This window comes from Meriones unguiculatus, chromosome X (assembly GCF_030254825.1).
Source record: "Meriones unguiculatus strain TT.TT164.6M chromosome X, Bangor_MerUng_6.1, whole genome shotgun sequence".
Lineage (NCBI taxonomy): Eukaryota > Metazoa > Chordata > Mammalia > Rodentia > Muridae > Meriones > Meriones unguiculatus.
In genome coordinates this window covers 147028470-147044559 of record NC_083369.1, presented here as the reverse complement: position 1 = coordinate 147044559, position 16090 = coordinate 147028470, and the positions used below count along the sequence as shown (strand labels likewise).

General features: G+C 40.7%; 1 protein-coding gene across 1 annotated transcript in view; it reads right to left on the bottom strand.

Moving 5' to 3' along the window:
- LOC110544785 (acyl-coenzyme A thioesterase 9, mitochondrial) overlaps positions 1–15795 on the bottom strand; it is a 42390-nt gene extending 26595 nt beyond the window's left edge. The window contains exons 1-5 of the mRNA XM_060375371.1: positions 15580–15795; positions 8163–8257; positions 6012–6057; positions 3439–3609; positions 3173–3210 (exon numbers count right to left, since the gene is read on the bottom strand). Coding sequence (XP_060231354.1) covers positions 3173–3210; positions 3439–3609; positions 6012–6057; positions 8163–8257; positions 15580–15599 — 370 coding nt within the window. The 5' untranslated portion in view covers positions 15600–15795. The remainder of the gene's footprint in view (positions 1–3172; positions 3211–3438; positions 3610–6011; positions 6058–8162; positions 8258–15579) is intronic.
- Between the last annotated feature and the right edge of the window lie 295 nt (positions 15796–16090).

Sequence of the window (16090 nt, the reverse complement as noted above, 5' to 3'; positions counted from 1 at the left end):
GGAAAATGGACCAACTGCATTGAAATGCTGTTTGTCTGTTCAGAGTTGGGAATTGATTCCACAGGTGTTTAACTAGCATTCTATCACTGAGCTATAACCCCCAGACCAAAATGCTGAATTTGAGAAACCTAAAAGGACATTTAAAGGATGATACAGGAAGATAACCTGGAATTCAGGGGAAGTCAGGAAATGTAGTTGCACAGGCATTCAGCATACTCATAGCAACCGAAGGGCTCAAAATAATTGAGACTATTTATATAGAATGTGAAAAGGTAGCCTTCAAAGGTACAGAAGACAAAAACCTTGGGATAGCCAACATTTAATGGATCAACAGAGAAAGAGGAGCCTATAAAGACTGGAAAAGAGTAGCCAAAGAGATCAAGAATGGGGTGGGGGATTATCAGAAATCTCAAAAAATATCAGGTAAGCAAGGGGAAATACTCTGTAGACCGTGCAAGGAAGGGGGCAATGGTGAGTGTGGTAAGAACACTTTCCATGGTACAGAAGAGAGGACAGCAGAACAGAGCAGTCTGACAAAGTCATGATAAAGGGCAATGAAACAAAATGACTTCTAAATATTTCCAGAAAAATGAGCAATGAAGGGAGGGGGAAAGAAACTGGAGGAGTATTTAAGAGAAGGGGATTTTATCTACTTTTAATTTTAAAGATGGAGAATTTTGATATTAATGACATGAGGAAAAAGTCAAGTTGGGAAATGGTTTGGGATACAAAGAAAAAGGCATAAGTGATATGGCAAGCTCCTTGAAGAAACACATAGGAATATTAAGAGAACAAGTGGAAGGGACTGGCAGTTGACAGGAGGGAGAACACAAGGATAGAGTCAGCAAGTGCTAAAGGTACTTGTTGCTAAGCCTGATAACCTCAGGTCAATCTCCAGAATGTACAAGGCAGAAAAGGAGAACCAATTCCCACAAGCAATCCTTTTGATTGCCTGTTTACACACACACACACACACACACACACACACACACTGTAAGAATTTTAAAAAGAAAATTAAGGGTAATGGCAAAGGAGTTTTTGAATAGAAGGACAGTTAAGTAAACTAAAGTAAGATATACAAATATAAATGTGTATAATTTTTAAATACCAGTAAGAATTTTTAACTAACCTAAATGAGAAGCAGTCTCCTCTAGAGAGTTATAGCTCAGTGATAGAGTGCTAGGTAAGCATGTGTGGAATCAATTCCCAACTCTGAACAAACAACATTTCAATGCAGTTGGTCCACTTTCCTCTTGCTGTATGTTCTTCTCACTCATCTGAGAAGTCTCATTTCTGTACTTTAAGAGATATCAGGGTCTTTCTTCAAGCCCTTTAGCAGCAGTTAAGTCTGAAAGTCACTAGAAGGGAGTAAGAAAAGCAGCCTGAAGCATGGAGCACAAGTGGCATTAGTAGGATGGATACTCAGAGAGATGGCAAAAGCAATGGAAGCATGTTGCAGCTTAAGCACAACGAAGAGGATGACTATGCAGAAAGGACTTGGTTTGGGGGTATCAGAGTCCAAGCGAAGTAAGGGACATGACCACGAGGAATTCTGGCAGTGGCCCTGGTAAATGGGTTACATGCAGGAAGCTGGTCAAGTTGGTAAATATATTAAGGATAATGGAGTTAACTGGGAAAAGAAATTATAAATATATAAATGCAAACTATAGAGTGCTAAAGTAAAGTTGAAGCCACTAGTTTCCATATACAAAGAGATCAATTAAGTGAACAAATGTCAATGGACATATGTGGACATAATATCCCAACTCACCCAAAAGAGAGGATACAGGAATAGTGACAACCAGTAGCAACGGCTACTCTTAGCACATAGACCTTGTTTTCTAAATGTTCTCCTTTAAAAAGAACTAGGATCCCCTGGAAATTTGACTAACTGTCTGGCTGGGCCAGAGAAAAGAGAAGATGAATCTAGAATGTCTTACTGATCAGAAAGTTAAGAAGTGCTCAAAGAATGATGGAAGACACATTTTAAAAAAATCCAGGAGGTCATGGAGAAGGCTCAGTTTTGTTTTGTTTGTTTGGTTTCGTTGGTATTTTCAAGACAGGGTTTCTCTGTATAGCCTTGGATATCCTGGGCTTGCTTTGTCAACCAAGCTGGCCTTGAACTCACAGCTATCCACCTGCCTCTGCCTCCCTGAATGCTGGGATTAAAGTTGTACACCACTGCACCCTGCAAGAGATGTCTTTCTTTGTAGGAAATTTACACTAAAATACACGGTGGTCTGCAATTTACTCTCTCACCTAAGATTCAAGGAAAATAATTCTTTATATGGCATCTGTAACTTGTCTTTAAAACTCTTAAAGATTGTAGTGACCCAATGAGTTAATTTGGGGTGCTTAAATGGACATAAGTGAAGGATTATTTATGCAAAAACAGCACAATATGCCAGTGACTACACCAATGAAGAAAATGTCTCAAGCTAAGGGAGTGGATGTAATCCCAGCACTTGGGAGGCAGCGACAAGAGGATCTCTCTGAGTTCGAAGCCAGCCTAGTTTAAAGAGCTAGTTCATCTAGTGCCATGGCTACACAGAGAAACCTAGTCTCAAAAAACAAAACAAAACAAAACAAAACAACAACAAATAATAATAATAATTAGAAAAAAAGAAAACTTCTCTTCTTTCCCCAGCTATCATTAACTATCTCTGGATCCTCAGGGAGGGGTGGGGCCTCATAAGTCCTTTCTGCCTAGCAACAGTTAACTGTATCTAGGGCTTCCTTGAGAGGCAGAACCACCTAGATCCATTACCTCTCTATGATGGAATGCCCAAGGGCCCACTGTTACATAGGCCCTGTACAGTTAGTACCTCGCTGACAAGAGTGCAATGGCCATGTCATGCCTACAGAATAGCATTCCCTGACATTGCAGATAGAACTAGATCTAGAGTGTGTGCTTAACATGCTTGAGGCCCTGGGGTCAATTCCCAGGTTCAAGTTAGTTGTAAATTTTACAACTAAAAATCATCATAAATAAGGCTCATTTGGATGGTAACTCAAAGAGAAATCTATATTATGAGAAAAACAATATGACAATAGACTTTTTTTACCCTTTTAGAATACCCTCATATGTGCAGGGTTAAAAAATATTGCCTTTTTTTTTCCCAAGAATTCATTTTCTACTTGAAACTGTTATTTGGAATACAAATACCAGTACCTCCTAAGCTGTCAAGATCCTCAAGAATCCTGCCGAATCTGTGAAACACAACAAAATATGAATTAAATAAAAATTACAATGATTTCCCATAATTCACCTTGAGATAAAGAAAGGGCTCTAAAATTGACTGTAGTGATACCTATACAAAACTATACTAAAACTAGTCATACCTTTAAATAGATGAACTATAAGGTTTATATCTCACAGTAGTTATTTTAAAAGAAAAAATTAAAAACAAATGACAACAATGAAAATAACAGTTTTACCTTACTGTGTTTTGAACAGTCAAATATTTCTCTCGTAGTGAAGGATCACTACCTAATGGTAGGAGAACTTCAATGTAACTGTCCTTCATTTTCCTCGGTGGGAGGTCTTTCTGCGATTTAGCCAAAAAATTATCAAGTAACTTCCTTTCCTCCATTGCTTTTACGTGGTCTCTGAGAAGAAAAGGTAAGGTCATAAAGCAAGAACAGTGCTGTCCCATAATTCCAGTACCCATCCCCTCAAACAGGACAGACAGGGTAAATGGAAGGAACTTCTTCACTCCCTTCCCATGAACCAATCAGGGAAACTGAACATTTTTGATGACATTTTAGGGTTGTAGATAAGAGTCTCATGCTCTGCCAACTGAGATAGCTGGAAACTAGGCATTTGCCTAAGAAACACATACTTAGTGATATAGATACATCTAAATGAGCCACATAGTCAATGGATCAAAAAGTTTTTCCAGGAGTCTGAGATATCTCCCAGTGGTTAAGAGCACTGGCTGCTTGCACAGAGGACTCAGATTTGACACCACTCTCACAAAATGGTTCACAACCACCTGTAACTTCAGTTCCAGAGGACCTGATTTTACCTTCTGCCCTCCTCATGCACGGCACACACTTACTGCACATACATAAATGCAGGGAAAACACCAATCCACATGAAATATTTTTATGAAATAAAAGGCTTATCCACCAGGTGGTGGTAGTGCATGCCTTTAATCCCAGCACTCGGGAGGCAGAGGCAGTGGATCTCTGTGAGTTCAAGGTCAGCCAGGTACAAAGCAAGTCCAAGACAGCCAGGGCTATACAGAGAAACCTTTTCATGAAAAACAAACAAACAAAAAAACAAAAAAAAAAAAGGAAAGAAAAGAAAAGGCTTGTTCATACTAGCATACTAGGTTCGTAGTAGAACAATTGCTTGGTATATGCAAAGTCCTGAGTTTATGAGAAAGGAGAAAAGACAAGAGACAGGATAACTGTCAGATTCTGTGTTCTATCATGCTCATATTTGTTCTCATATTCTCACTTTCCTCTCCTTTCTCTCCTCTTTGTCTCTTTCTCCCTCCTCTATCCCCTCCCTTCAGTTTAAAAAAAGAGACAAATGAGAAAAAAAAAGAACGATACCCATAGAAAGTATGAAAAGCAGAAATGAAGGCAAAAAGGAAGAAAACATTTTTTGTTATTGTTGTTTTTGTTTTTTTTTTCAAGGCAGGATTTCTCTGTGTAGCCTTGTAGCCTTGGCTGTCCTGGACTGGCTCTGCAGAACAGGCTGGCCTTGAACTCACAGAGATCTGCCTGCCTCTGCCTTCTGGAGTGCTAGTATCATAACCTTGCCTGGCTCAAGAAAGCATTCTTAAAAGACAAAAGGAGAAGGAAAGATAAGGGTAAAGTAAAAGACAAAAGAGAAAAAAAAAACCAGGAAATTAAATGTTAACTGCACAATTACATAAGAAGTCTCACTATGTTTAAAAGATAAACTATTACTGCCAAAAGTTAAACTTATAAAACATACTCAAGTCAGAGAAAAAAGTTAAATTGAGAATGTGAAACACTGTTAACACAGATAGCTTAGCCCTTTGAAAGCCAAATTCCTGGGGGGAAATGTAGATGTGAATTGTCAATTACTTTAGATTGGGTAGAAAAGAGTCAAAAACCACCAGGTACAACTTTTAAAAACTTTTGTTGCATCTTGACATTGTTTTAAACACGTAAATCCTAGTCTGACCACCTCCTCCTGCACCCCAGGAAATCTTTAGACTTCTACTAGGACCTGTCCTACCTGAATCTACCCACAGGTCCTTTTGCTCCACCTTCACCACCCAACTCTATACCCAGATGTTGGAGGTCCTCCTCTAGGGTCTAGCCTGATGAATACCTCCTACAACCCTATCCTTGTTTTTCTGCAACCTACCACATCTATCCCAGGTCTCACAAGCAGTACTTTGGCCTAGTCTGCACCTCAACCAACCTCTAGACTTCCTCTAGGAAGCAACCTATCTGCAAGTCCCTTCTGGGGATTTGGCTGGTGAGTGCTCCTAACCTATCCATCCAAGCCTTTTCTCAACCTCCCAGACTGAGCTGGGGTCTCACAAACAGTGAACCACCTTGGATCTGGCCTTTCCCTGCCTTCTTAGCAAAGGAGGTCTAGGCATGGGCCAAGAGCTGCCCTAACCATCACCCAAACCACAGAACTCTCCCAGACCATAAACCTTTTAATAAAGGGGTCAAGTTACATAATATATTAAAGTCAGAAGACTTGACTTCAAGTTCCAACTCTGACTTTCAGTTTCATTGTGTGTAAAAATGGAATATGTCCTAAGAATGTCACAAGGTTCCTTATGAGAATCAGCAAATACATTGAAACAAGTTTTGAAAACTCACAATATAAATAAATCACATTCTTTCACAGTGATGATGCAGCAACTGATTTATATGTTAAGATTTTGTTCCTTTCCCCCTATCAGAAAAGCCCTGTCTCCACACAGGACTCTCCATCCATGAGAGAGGATCAGAAACTAAGCCTACATATAACTTAGTATGATCCCTTGGGGTTGAAATACAAAAGTACATACCTCCAGTTTGTGGATACACCTACTATCTCCCGCAGCTTATTCCGAACTAGAAAAAAAAAATAGACTTTACTACATGGAACAAAGAAATAGTGAATGTGGGTTAGGAAAAGATGCTCAGGAACTAAGTAAAGATGCTCACATACTCAAAAAGCATCGAAAAATTCATGAATTCCCATTCAATACCACAACAAACAGCTCAGGAGAGGGATCAGGCTTCTGCTTTCACAATTATACTGTTTCCTTAGTACAAATTAACATACTTCTGGGCAATTACTGAGGCTTGTTTATATCCATCCATATGACTCCCTGTCTTCAGTGCTAGGATTACAAGTGTTTGCCACCACATACGGTTTTTTGACGTGGGTACTAAGGATACTAGTCCATAGCTTGGTAGTAGAACAGTTGCTTGGCATATGCAAAGTTCTGAGTTCAATACTAAGCATGACAGGGGAGAAAAGGCAAGAGACAGGATGATAACTGTCAGATTCTGTGTCCTATCATGGTCATATTTGTTCTCACAGTCTCACATGTTCTTATGCCTGCATGACAAGGACTTTACATATTGAGCTATCTTCCGAGTCTGGAAACAAAAGATATTTATAAACAGAATCTCCACTCACCTTCTTATAGGCAGTATTGGATTAAATTACCTAGTTCAGCAACTAATACTAATATCCAAAACTGAGTTGTATTGAAATTGATTTCTTAAATATTTGCACAATTCTAATTAGAGCAGTTTAAAACAGAGAAAGGTAAAGCAGAGTGTAATTTAATGAATCAATGTCCACCGTACAAGAGTGAATTAGCTTAACACAAAATATTAAATGCTAAAGAGAAAAACTGAAATTAATTACCACACACTATGATTAGCATGGATAGTTAAACATGCTATATGGAAAAAGGGAAAGAATTAAATCGTCAGGAACAAATTGAATTAGAAAATAAACATACAATATTTCAAATAATGTTTTTTCCTAGCATTTCAAAATACACATTCCAGCCATGGGAAAATGAATGTAGCTACACTAGTTCAATAATTAAATGATCAAAACCAGTTATGGTTAGAAAAAGATGTAATCTCATGGAAGTGGTGGCTTTTTTCTCAGAATGCAGAGTATACATCACCAACTTGGTGCACTAATTACAGTTAAATCATAAAGAATTGCAAAACATAACCATTAGTAAATTATCTTATTTCTGAAATTCCTCCTGAGTAAAAAATGTATACAAAATAGCCCAAACAGTGTACAGACTACTGATGCTCACTGACATAATTTGGTTCTCACTAGTTTGGTTAGTGTAAGAGTGGAGGGGCTGAGCACCAAGAATTTTCAACTTTACACACATTCCTCTCTCTTTCTCTCTCTCTAGACCCTTTAAAGAGGTCATAATTTTAATAAGTACTCCTAATTTCTAAGGCATGCGGGAGTCTGCATATAATAATAATAAGTGAAACTAACTGCAGTTAAGCATATATTAACAAGATCTCTCTAACATAACTACAGGCAAGTGTTTAGGTTGGTACAAATGGCAGGCTCATTCCCTACTCATGCACTAGATCTGTGGTCTAGTCTTCTGTACCTCTATACAGAAAGTGGAAATAAGAAAAGCTCAGTCCCCAAGGCTCCTCGGAACTACTCAGATTCTCACTCTGGTATCTACCTCAAGCTATTATGTGAACTATCTTCATTATTTTATAAATAGGGTGCTTATGAAACCTCAACAGTTAACATGTATACCTCAGGGATGGAGAGATAAGACAGTGGTTAAGAGCATGTGGCGCTCTTGCAGAAGACTGAATTCAGTTCCTAGTTCCTATATCAGGTGCCTCAGAAGCACTTGTTTAAAAAAACACTGATGCTTCTACATGCACAGGTATTCATGTGCACACCACATATACAGTAATTAATTAAACATAAATCTTTAACATGCATGTTTCATTCCCTCTAAACTATCATTCTGTGTACCTACCAAGGAAAATGGGCTTTTCTTTTTCATTTTTTTTAATTTATTTATGTATTCACTTTAAATCCCTACCACAGCCCCCTCTCTGCTCTCCTCTGGTCCCACCCTTCAATCCTCTTCCCCCATCCCCTCAAAATGGGCTTTTTCATCATGTAGGCACAAAAGGTTAAAAACAACCAGGCTTGCCTTCACGTATGTCTAACGGTTCTTGTACTTTGTACAGGGATCCTCGAGCCAGTCCTCTGCGATGAGTAAGAAGCCCCTTGTTCAAGAAACAAAGCCTGAAAAGAAGAGAAAGCATACTTAAAATAGTTTCCAGAGCTGCTTCTCGAGGAACCTACAAAATTTCACCTTTTCCAGAGTATCTAGCCACATACCAATGTTAGTATATAGGAGTTTTCAGTCCCCAAGTGTGTGATTTAAGGGTACTTAATCATTTGCATTACTCCTTTTGTGTGCTTTCGTGATGTGCAGCAGCCAGAGGACAACTTCAGGAGTCTATGGTAACCTACCACCTTGTTTTTGAGGCAGTGTCTCTTCTGTTCCTGCCATGCTGCAAACTCAAGCATAGCTGGCCTCTGAGATTCCTTATGATTCTCCCATCTCTTTCTCTTATCCTGCCATGAGAATGCTGGGATTAAGAATATTCAGCTTCTTTCAGATGCTCTCAGTAGACTCCTGTCATACGTTCAATGCACATCCCATCTGTCTTTCTAAAAGAGGATTGATCATCTTACCCCATATCTGCTCAATTGATTATCTTTTTTAGGTGTATAGATTTCATTATGTTTATCATATCTTATAGGTCTATATAAGTGAGTATATCCCATGTTTGTCTTTCTCCTTCTGGGATATTTCACTCTAACTAGCAGTGTTTTCAAAGCAAAGACTCATGACCAAACCTTTGGCAGAGTACAGGGAATCATAAGAAAGAAGGGGAGTTAGTCTGATGGGGAAAGGATAGGAGCTCCACAAGGACCAAATATATCTGGGCACAGGGTCTTTTCTGAGACTGACATTCAACCAAGGACCATGTATGGATATAACCTAGAACCTCCACTCAGATGTAGCCTGTGGTAGCTCAGTAACCAATTGGTTTCCCAAAGCGAGGGGAACAAGGACTATTTCTAACAGGAACTCAATGACTGGCTCTTTGGTCTCCCCACCCCCGAAGGGAGGAGCAGTCCTGTTAGGCCACAGAGGAGGGCTTTGCAGCCAGTCCTGAAGATACCTGACAAAATAGGATCAGATGAATGGGGAGGAGGTCCCCCCTATCAGTGGACTTGGAAAGGGGCACGGTGGAGATGAGGGAGGGAGGGAGGGACTGGGAGGGAATGAGGGATCGGGACACGGCTGGGATACAGAGTTAATAAAATGTAACTGAGAAAAAAAAATTAAAAAAAAGAATATTCAGCTTCTTTTTTTCTTTTTTTCAATTTTTACAGGGGTTCCAGGGATGGAACTCACCTTGTCAGGTAAGTACTCTTATTCACTGATCCACCTTGACAGACTGCCTCTACTTTTTAAGAGAGGGTCTATGAGCCCTTATGCCTGCCTGTCCCCTCCCCCCATGTGTGTGCCTGAAGACTGAACCTAGTGCCATGCAAGCTAGACCACTGTGCCTTCAAACCCCTACCCCTGCATCTACTTTGGCTTTATTTTTTAATTTAATTATTTTTTTTTACAATTTATTCACTTTATATCCCCATTGTAGCCCCCTCTCTCACCTCCTCCGAGTCCCACCCTCCCTCCTTCTCCCACCCTCCCCCTCCCTCAGTCCACTGAAAGGAGGAGTCAAGCAAGAGTTTGTCAGGAAAACATTTAAAGACAGAATTAAACATGGAACATTAACGGAAAGAGAGGCACTCAGGGAAAGGACAGACCCCAGGATAGGTGTGGATTTCTCAAGAGTTACCTAGCTTTTTTTGTTGTTGTTGAGACAGGGTCTTACATGGTCTTGATATGTAGCTGAAAATGAATGACCTTGAGGTTCTGATCCTCCTGCCTCCACCTTCTGAGTGCTACAAAAGCTGTGCCTTACCACACCTGCCACACCAATTGGAAGTTGGCGCGGTTTTTTGTTGTTTTGATTTTGTCATACTAGGTATTGAACCCAGGGCCTTAAAAATGCCAGCCTAGGGCTCTCCCACTGATCTATTGTATTCTCAGCCCAACTAATTCCTCAGATCTGCAAATAATCTGCAAAATAAGCAAAAGATATGAACTGAACCAGGTTTAATCAATTTTGTCTTGTCCTTTCCATTTTTTTGGCTTCAGAATCCCAAAACTAATTTGATAAGCAAATAAGCACATTAATTATGAACATTTACTTTGCTCCTCATTATCACACCATATTTCATCAAAAGATAAGATCAAGTCAATTACAAACTAATCATCTTTGAACTATGAATCAGCGCTTTGGCATTAAAAGAAAAGTACTAACTAGACCTGTCTAGAAATGTCCTAGGTCCCTAGTGAAATAAAATAAAAGCTATGTACCCCAAGGGGCTTTACCAATCTTCTCAAAAGTAAACTGGGTAAGTTGATTTTAGCTTACTGTTGCCTAAGTGTTGACTCTTGGCCGTATACTACTGTATCAGTAATAACATATATATCAGCCTGGTGTGGTGGCAGATCCCTGTGAGTTCAAGGCCAGCCAGGTCTACACAATGAGTTCCAGGACTTGGAGGGCTAGAAAGTGAGACTGTTTCCCAAACACAGGAGCTTACGAGTGCACACACACGTGCACACACACACACACACACACACACACACACACAAACACACACACTAGAAATTAGCAAACTGATATGTGAAAGCACAGTTAGAAAGTTATAGAATGAATAAAAAATACCAAACACTGGCAGGTCATGTCTTACTACATAATGTGAGCATAATGATCAAAAATACCAAACACTGGCAAGTTATTCTAGCTCAAGTCACTAGCAAATTCATACTACATAATGTGAGGATAATGACTAACGAAAAATTACAATTTTACCTTTCCTTGCAGGCCAAGCTACTAAATTACAGTGTTCAGTGAAAGTCATTCAGTAAAAACGTTTTGTTAAAATCTACCTACATGTAGTTTTGACAATTATGTGTTGCTAGAATCAGTCTTTGACTTTTCACCAAGCCAATTAATTCAGCTGCAAAAGAACACATAATTACGCATATTTGCTCACTGGAAATTTTAACACCTTAGCCATCTGGTCATCTTACTTAGCTGTGACATAATCCCTGTTGTCCCACTAAAACAGAAATGCTTGTTAAAAGACTTTAGTCTTTATGCTGTCTTTATTCATCATCAGTAAGTGACTTCTTTTACACAGTAACCTTTCCCTCTTCTGTACTTTTCTACACAGATTAATAGTCTTCTTGATCTTAATCTTCAAATTTGAATTTTCTCAGAATGTGATTTAGATTTTCTATTTTTCACCATTGCACATATTTTATGTATATTCAAATCTATTATACATTTTATGTATATTCAAATCTCCTCTATCCTGCCATCTCATAAACTGGGGTTCATAAACAGAGTATACCTAGTCTGAAATAACGTAACAGAGGATGGAAGGTGATCCAGTCACAATCCTGGCAACCTGAGTTCAATCCACAGGACCCACAGAAAGGTTAAAGTGAAGAAGAGACTCTACAAAGCTGTCCTTTGACCACAACATGCACACTATGGCACACATGCACACAAACACACATCATGCAGGTATACACATAGACACACTTTTTTTTCTAACTAGAAAGCACTGGAGAGATTGGGAAGACGTCTTGGTGGATAGGAATGCTTGCTGTGCAAGCAGGAGGAACTGGATTCAGATATAAGCAACCACATAAAAAGTCAGGTGTGGCCGCATGTGTACCTATAACCCCAGAGGCAGAAAATTACCAGGGCTTACTGGCCAGCCAGTCTAGCCTAAACGATAGTCTGTAGTCTCAGTGACAGCTCCTGTCCCATGGGGATAAGGCAAGTGATAGAGCAGGATGCCTGATGACCTCCTATGGTTTCTCTGTGCAAACATGGACAAACGAACACATACATGTACATACATCACCTCACCCAACATGTACACACACATATATGAAGAACATGCTGAAAAAAAATCACTAATCATTTCTATTGCTACCATTAACTGAAAGACAAAACAGCCCCAAATTGAAATCTCAGTAACATAAAGAGGTAGAATTGAATGCAGAAAAACACCTGGGTTGACATATTTGGAAAGTTAGTCTTGGGGGCCTAATTTACATGTGCAGCCTTAAAAATTAGGAAATACATTCAAAGGCAATTTGAACACTTAAAAATAAAAAAAAAAATAAACCACTGTATAAATTGAGCATATAGCTGAATAGCTTGAGTGCTCCTCTAGCATGCTTGAGTCCCTGGGTTCAATTTCCAGCAGATATAACAGCAAAGATGACGGAACATGCCTTCAGTCAGTATCTGAGAGGCCAAAGTATGTGTGCATCTATATATGGGAATGTGTACATGCACGTGAGCATGTCTGAGTGACTGTGGCATCCAACACAAGGCACTGACCCTCCTGAGCTGAAGTTACAGGTGAATGTGAGCTATTTGACACAGGTACTGAGATCTGAACTCAGGTCCTCTGGGAGAGCAGCAAGCTCTTAACCATACAGCCACCTCTAATCCCTGAACTATATATCTTAAAACTTGAAAAAAAGGCTTATAGAACAGTCATATGAAGAACAGATTTTTAACAGCTGTACCATATATTTGTGTTTTTAAGCTGTCTCACCTAGAACAACTTCTAGTCCTAAAGCTCCATTAATGGTAAAGAAGTACACCTTTTATATTTTACATATTACTACTCTATCTTTTTGTTTTAGACAAAAAAAAAAAAATAACTTACAAATGTGTTACAATTACTCACACTGTCAATTCAGTGCTGTGCTATAGGTTTACAGCCCAGGAGCTGTCAGCTCTATCATTTGGTCTAGGCTATTTCATCTGGGGTTGTGTAAATCCACTCTGCAATGTTGGATAAATGACAATAATCTCTTAACAGCACTGTGGTCAGAGCATAGCCTCACTGTTAGATGGTAAAGAGCTGAAATAAAAGAGGCGGGGGAATGGCTTAATCAACACCCAGTCCCTCAGTACCTCCGGATTACTTTACTAGCCTCCTTATCTGCAACTTATTGCAGATAAGGAGGCTAGTTTTAGAGGAAACTGCAAATGCATCCAAGGTTTTAGAGGAAACTGCAAATGCATCCTTTAGGATACTCAGGCCAGAAGCCCGAGACTGAGCCTTTGTAATGAAAGAGGCCCAAGAATCTCAACTTCTCCATGGCTTGCCTAGGGAGCCACAAAGTCACCTCAAGTTGTGACTAGAAACGGCCTGGCTCCATCCTAGGTTCCAAATATGGAGAAAATTGCAAAAAAATGTTACTGCATTGCCAGTGCAAGGCTGGGGGTGTTAGAATGTAGGGGTCCTGCTAAGCATGAGTGAAGCTACACAGTTACAGCACAAGCAAGTGTATTCTTTCGCCCACTACACTGAGGAATTACTTCTATATGCAGAAAAAAATCAAGCGGGATGACTGACGTGTGTGTGTGTGTGTGTGTGTGTGTGTGTGTGAAAGAGAGAGAGAAAGAGAGAGCGCTACACAAGCAAACACCAAATAGTCCAATCACCTCAGACAATCTGTACTCTTATAGGGATTACTTCTCAGGACTCACGAGAAAAGAACACAAAGGTACAGTGCAAGGAAGGACTTCCAAATCGAGGGAAGGAGAGCTCAAGAAAGATCTGGTGGGAGCTGGAGAGATAGCTCAATGATTAAACCATTTCTTTTTAAAAAAATTCTTGAGATTTTATTTTATATGTCTGCTTGCATGTATGCCTGAGCCTGTAGAGGCCAAAAGAGGGGGTCAGATCTCCTACAACTGGAGTCATTGAACCTGGGTCCTCTGGAAGAGCAACCACTACCCTTAGCCGCTGAGCCTACTCTCCAGCCCAGTTAAGAGTAGTTCTTGCTCCTATAAAGGACTGGGGTTTGGTCCCCAGCACTCACATGGTGGCTCACAAGCATCTGCAACTCCAATTCCAGGGCAAGTGATGCCCTCTTCTGGCCTCCACTGGCACCAAGCATGCTTATGAAACACACACACACACACAAGCAAAACATACATATGAAAATAAAATTTTACAACACTTTAAAAAGGTCTTACGGAAGAAGACACAAGGGCAAGACTATAAAACTTGTTGAAGCCTTTCACATTATGTCTAAAGGTAACCATGACCTTCTTATAAGGACCTGTCTTTAAAAAGTGTGACACCAGCATAGATGCTGGTGGTTAGGGAGATAACCCACCTTGTTCAAGTGATGGCACGGTTCCCAGGAACAGTAAAGGCAGATGGAGGACCCCAGGAGAATTAGTGAGACCCACTTCAAGTCAGGCCTACCAACAGCAACATTACTTCAGAACCCAGAGCAAGCATCGTTCTCTTGGAAACCAGGCAAGATGAAAAGAACTTGCATGCTGTGGGACAGCCAGATATGCCCTTCTGTCTAAAGACCATGGTCCTTAATTGTGCCAGTTGGAAAGATTAGACCTGCCAAAACTGCCCATGTGGTCCAAGGAAGTATTTTCATTACAAGGGCCTTGCTGCTTATCAAAGGCATGTTCTAAACTGGGCATGATAAAATACATCTGTAAATCCCAGTACTATAAAAGTTGAAAGCTGACAGACTGCCATGGGTCCAAGGCCAGCCAATACTCCTTGGGCTGTTTATCTCGAGGCAATAAATAAATATACAAATGAGAACCGGTAGTAGTGGCACAAGCTATTAATACCTGCACTGGAGAGGCATAGGCAAATAGACATATTTGAATTTGAAGCCAGTCTGACTTACATAGAGAATTTTAGGCTAGCTAAATTACACAGTGAAATCCTGTCTTAAATAAGTAAGGGGTTGGTGGGTTGGCTCAGTGGTTAAGAGCACTTGTTGCAAAAGGTTTGATTCCCAACCTCCACTTGGGAGGCTCGCCACCATTCCAGGCATCAGGCATGCATGGAGTGCACACACATACATACAAGAAAAAAAATAATAAAAATCATAAAAATAAATCTAAAAAAAGTTTCAACATAAACAAATGAATCAGCTTATAAAAGACAAATGGTATTGTACAATGTTGTACAACGTGGTAACATACTTAAGTCAGATTCCAAGGGTGTCAAGCACATAACCTCCAAAATGTTTTTCAAAGAGTAAAGGGATGGCAAGGAAAGGCGGAACTGAACATACAGGCTTTTGGAAAAGGGGCTACCCCAAGGTCCCAGCCACACCCCTGATGAGCAAAAGGATAGGAATTTCAAGGGAACACCCAACATCTTCCCTTCTAAAAGTGGCAGATGGCCCTAAAGGAGGGTGACATTCTTCTAGGCTAGGCTGGTGGTGAGTCTGGGTCCAGGCAGCTAGTGCCGTTCCCTCCAAAGCCAAACATCCACCGTCTCCATCCTGCTCAACTGCTTCTTCTGCCCCGCTAACTCGGTGTGGCAAAAGAAGGCGTGGATAGCTCGGGACAGCGCCCCTCCTAGCCCTTCCGTGCCCTGCCACCTACCGCATCGCTGCCCGCTTCATGGTACTCAGCCTAGCCACGAGTGGACAACTACGGCACTAACAGCTCCTCACACTCCCGGGCGGAGGGAGACAGGCGACCGAAGAGCATAAGAGCCCAAGTCCAAACACCGCAGGACGGACTCTTGCTCCCCAGCTAGGCGCCTACGCCACAAGATCACCAGGAAGGAACAGAACCACACTATAGGAAGGGCAGGGCTACGCTGCCCCGAGGGCGGGACTACCGCATAAAGAATGGCAGGTCCTGCTGTTTGATTGGCCGGGAGCTGAAGACGGAATCAATGGAACGTCCCACTCGATCTGCTAGGTGGGGTCCCAGACTAATATTCAGACAGAACTCCCCCCCCGTTGTTGAGTAAATGAATTGCTCCGTGTGGCGGGCTGACCATCTGACGTAGTGGCTGGGCTTTCCTCCGCCTTGATAGAACTCTCTTCTTCTTGAGTCTTGCACCTTTACGCCCTGTCTGTGGTTCTGGTCCTTGGCATCATCTGAG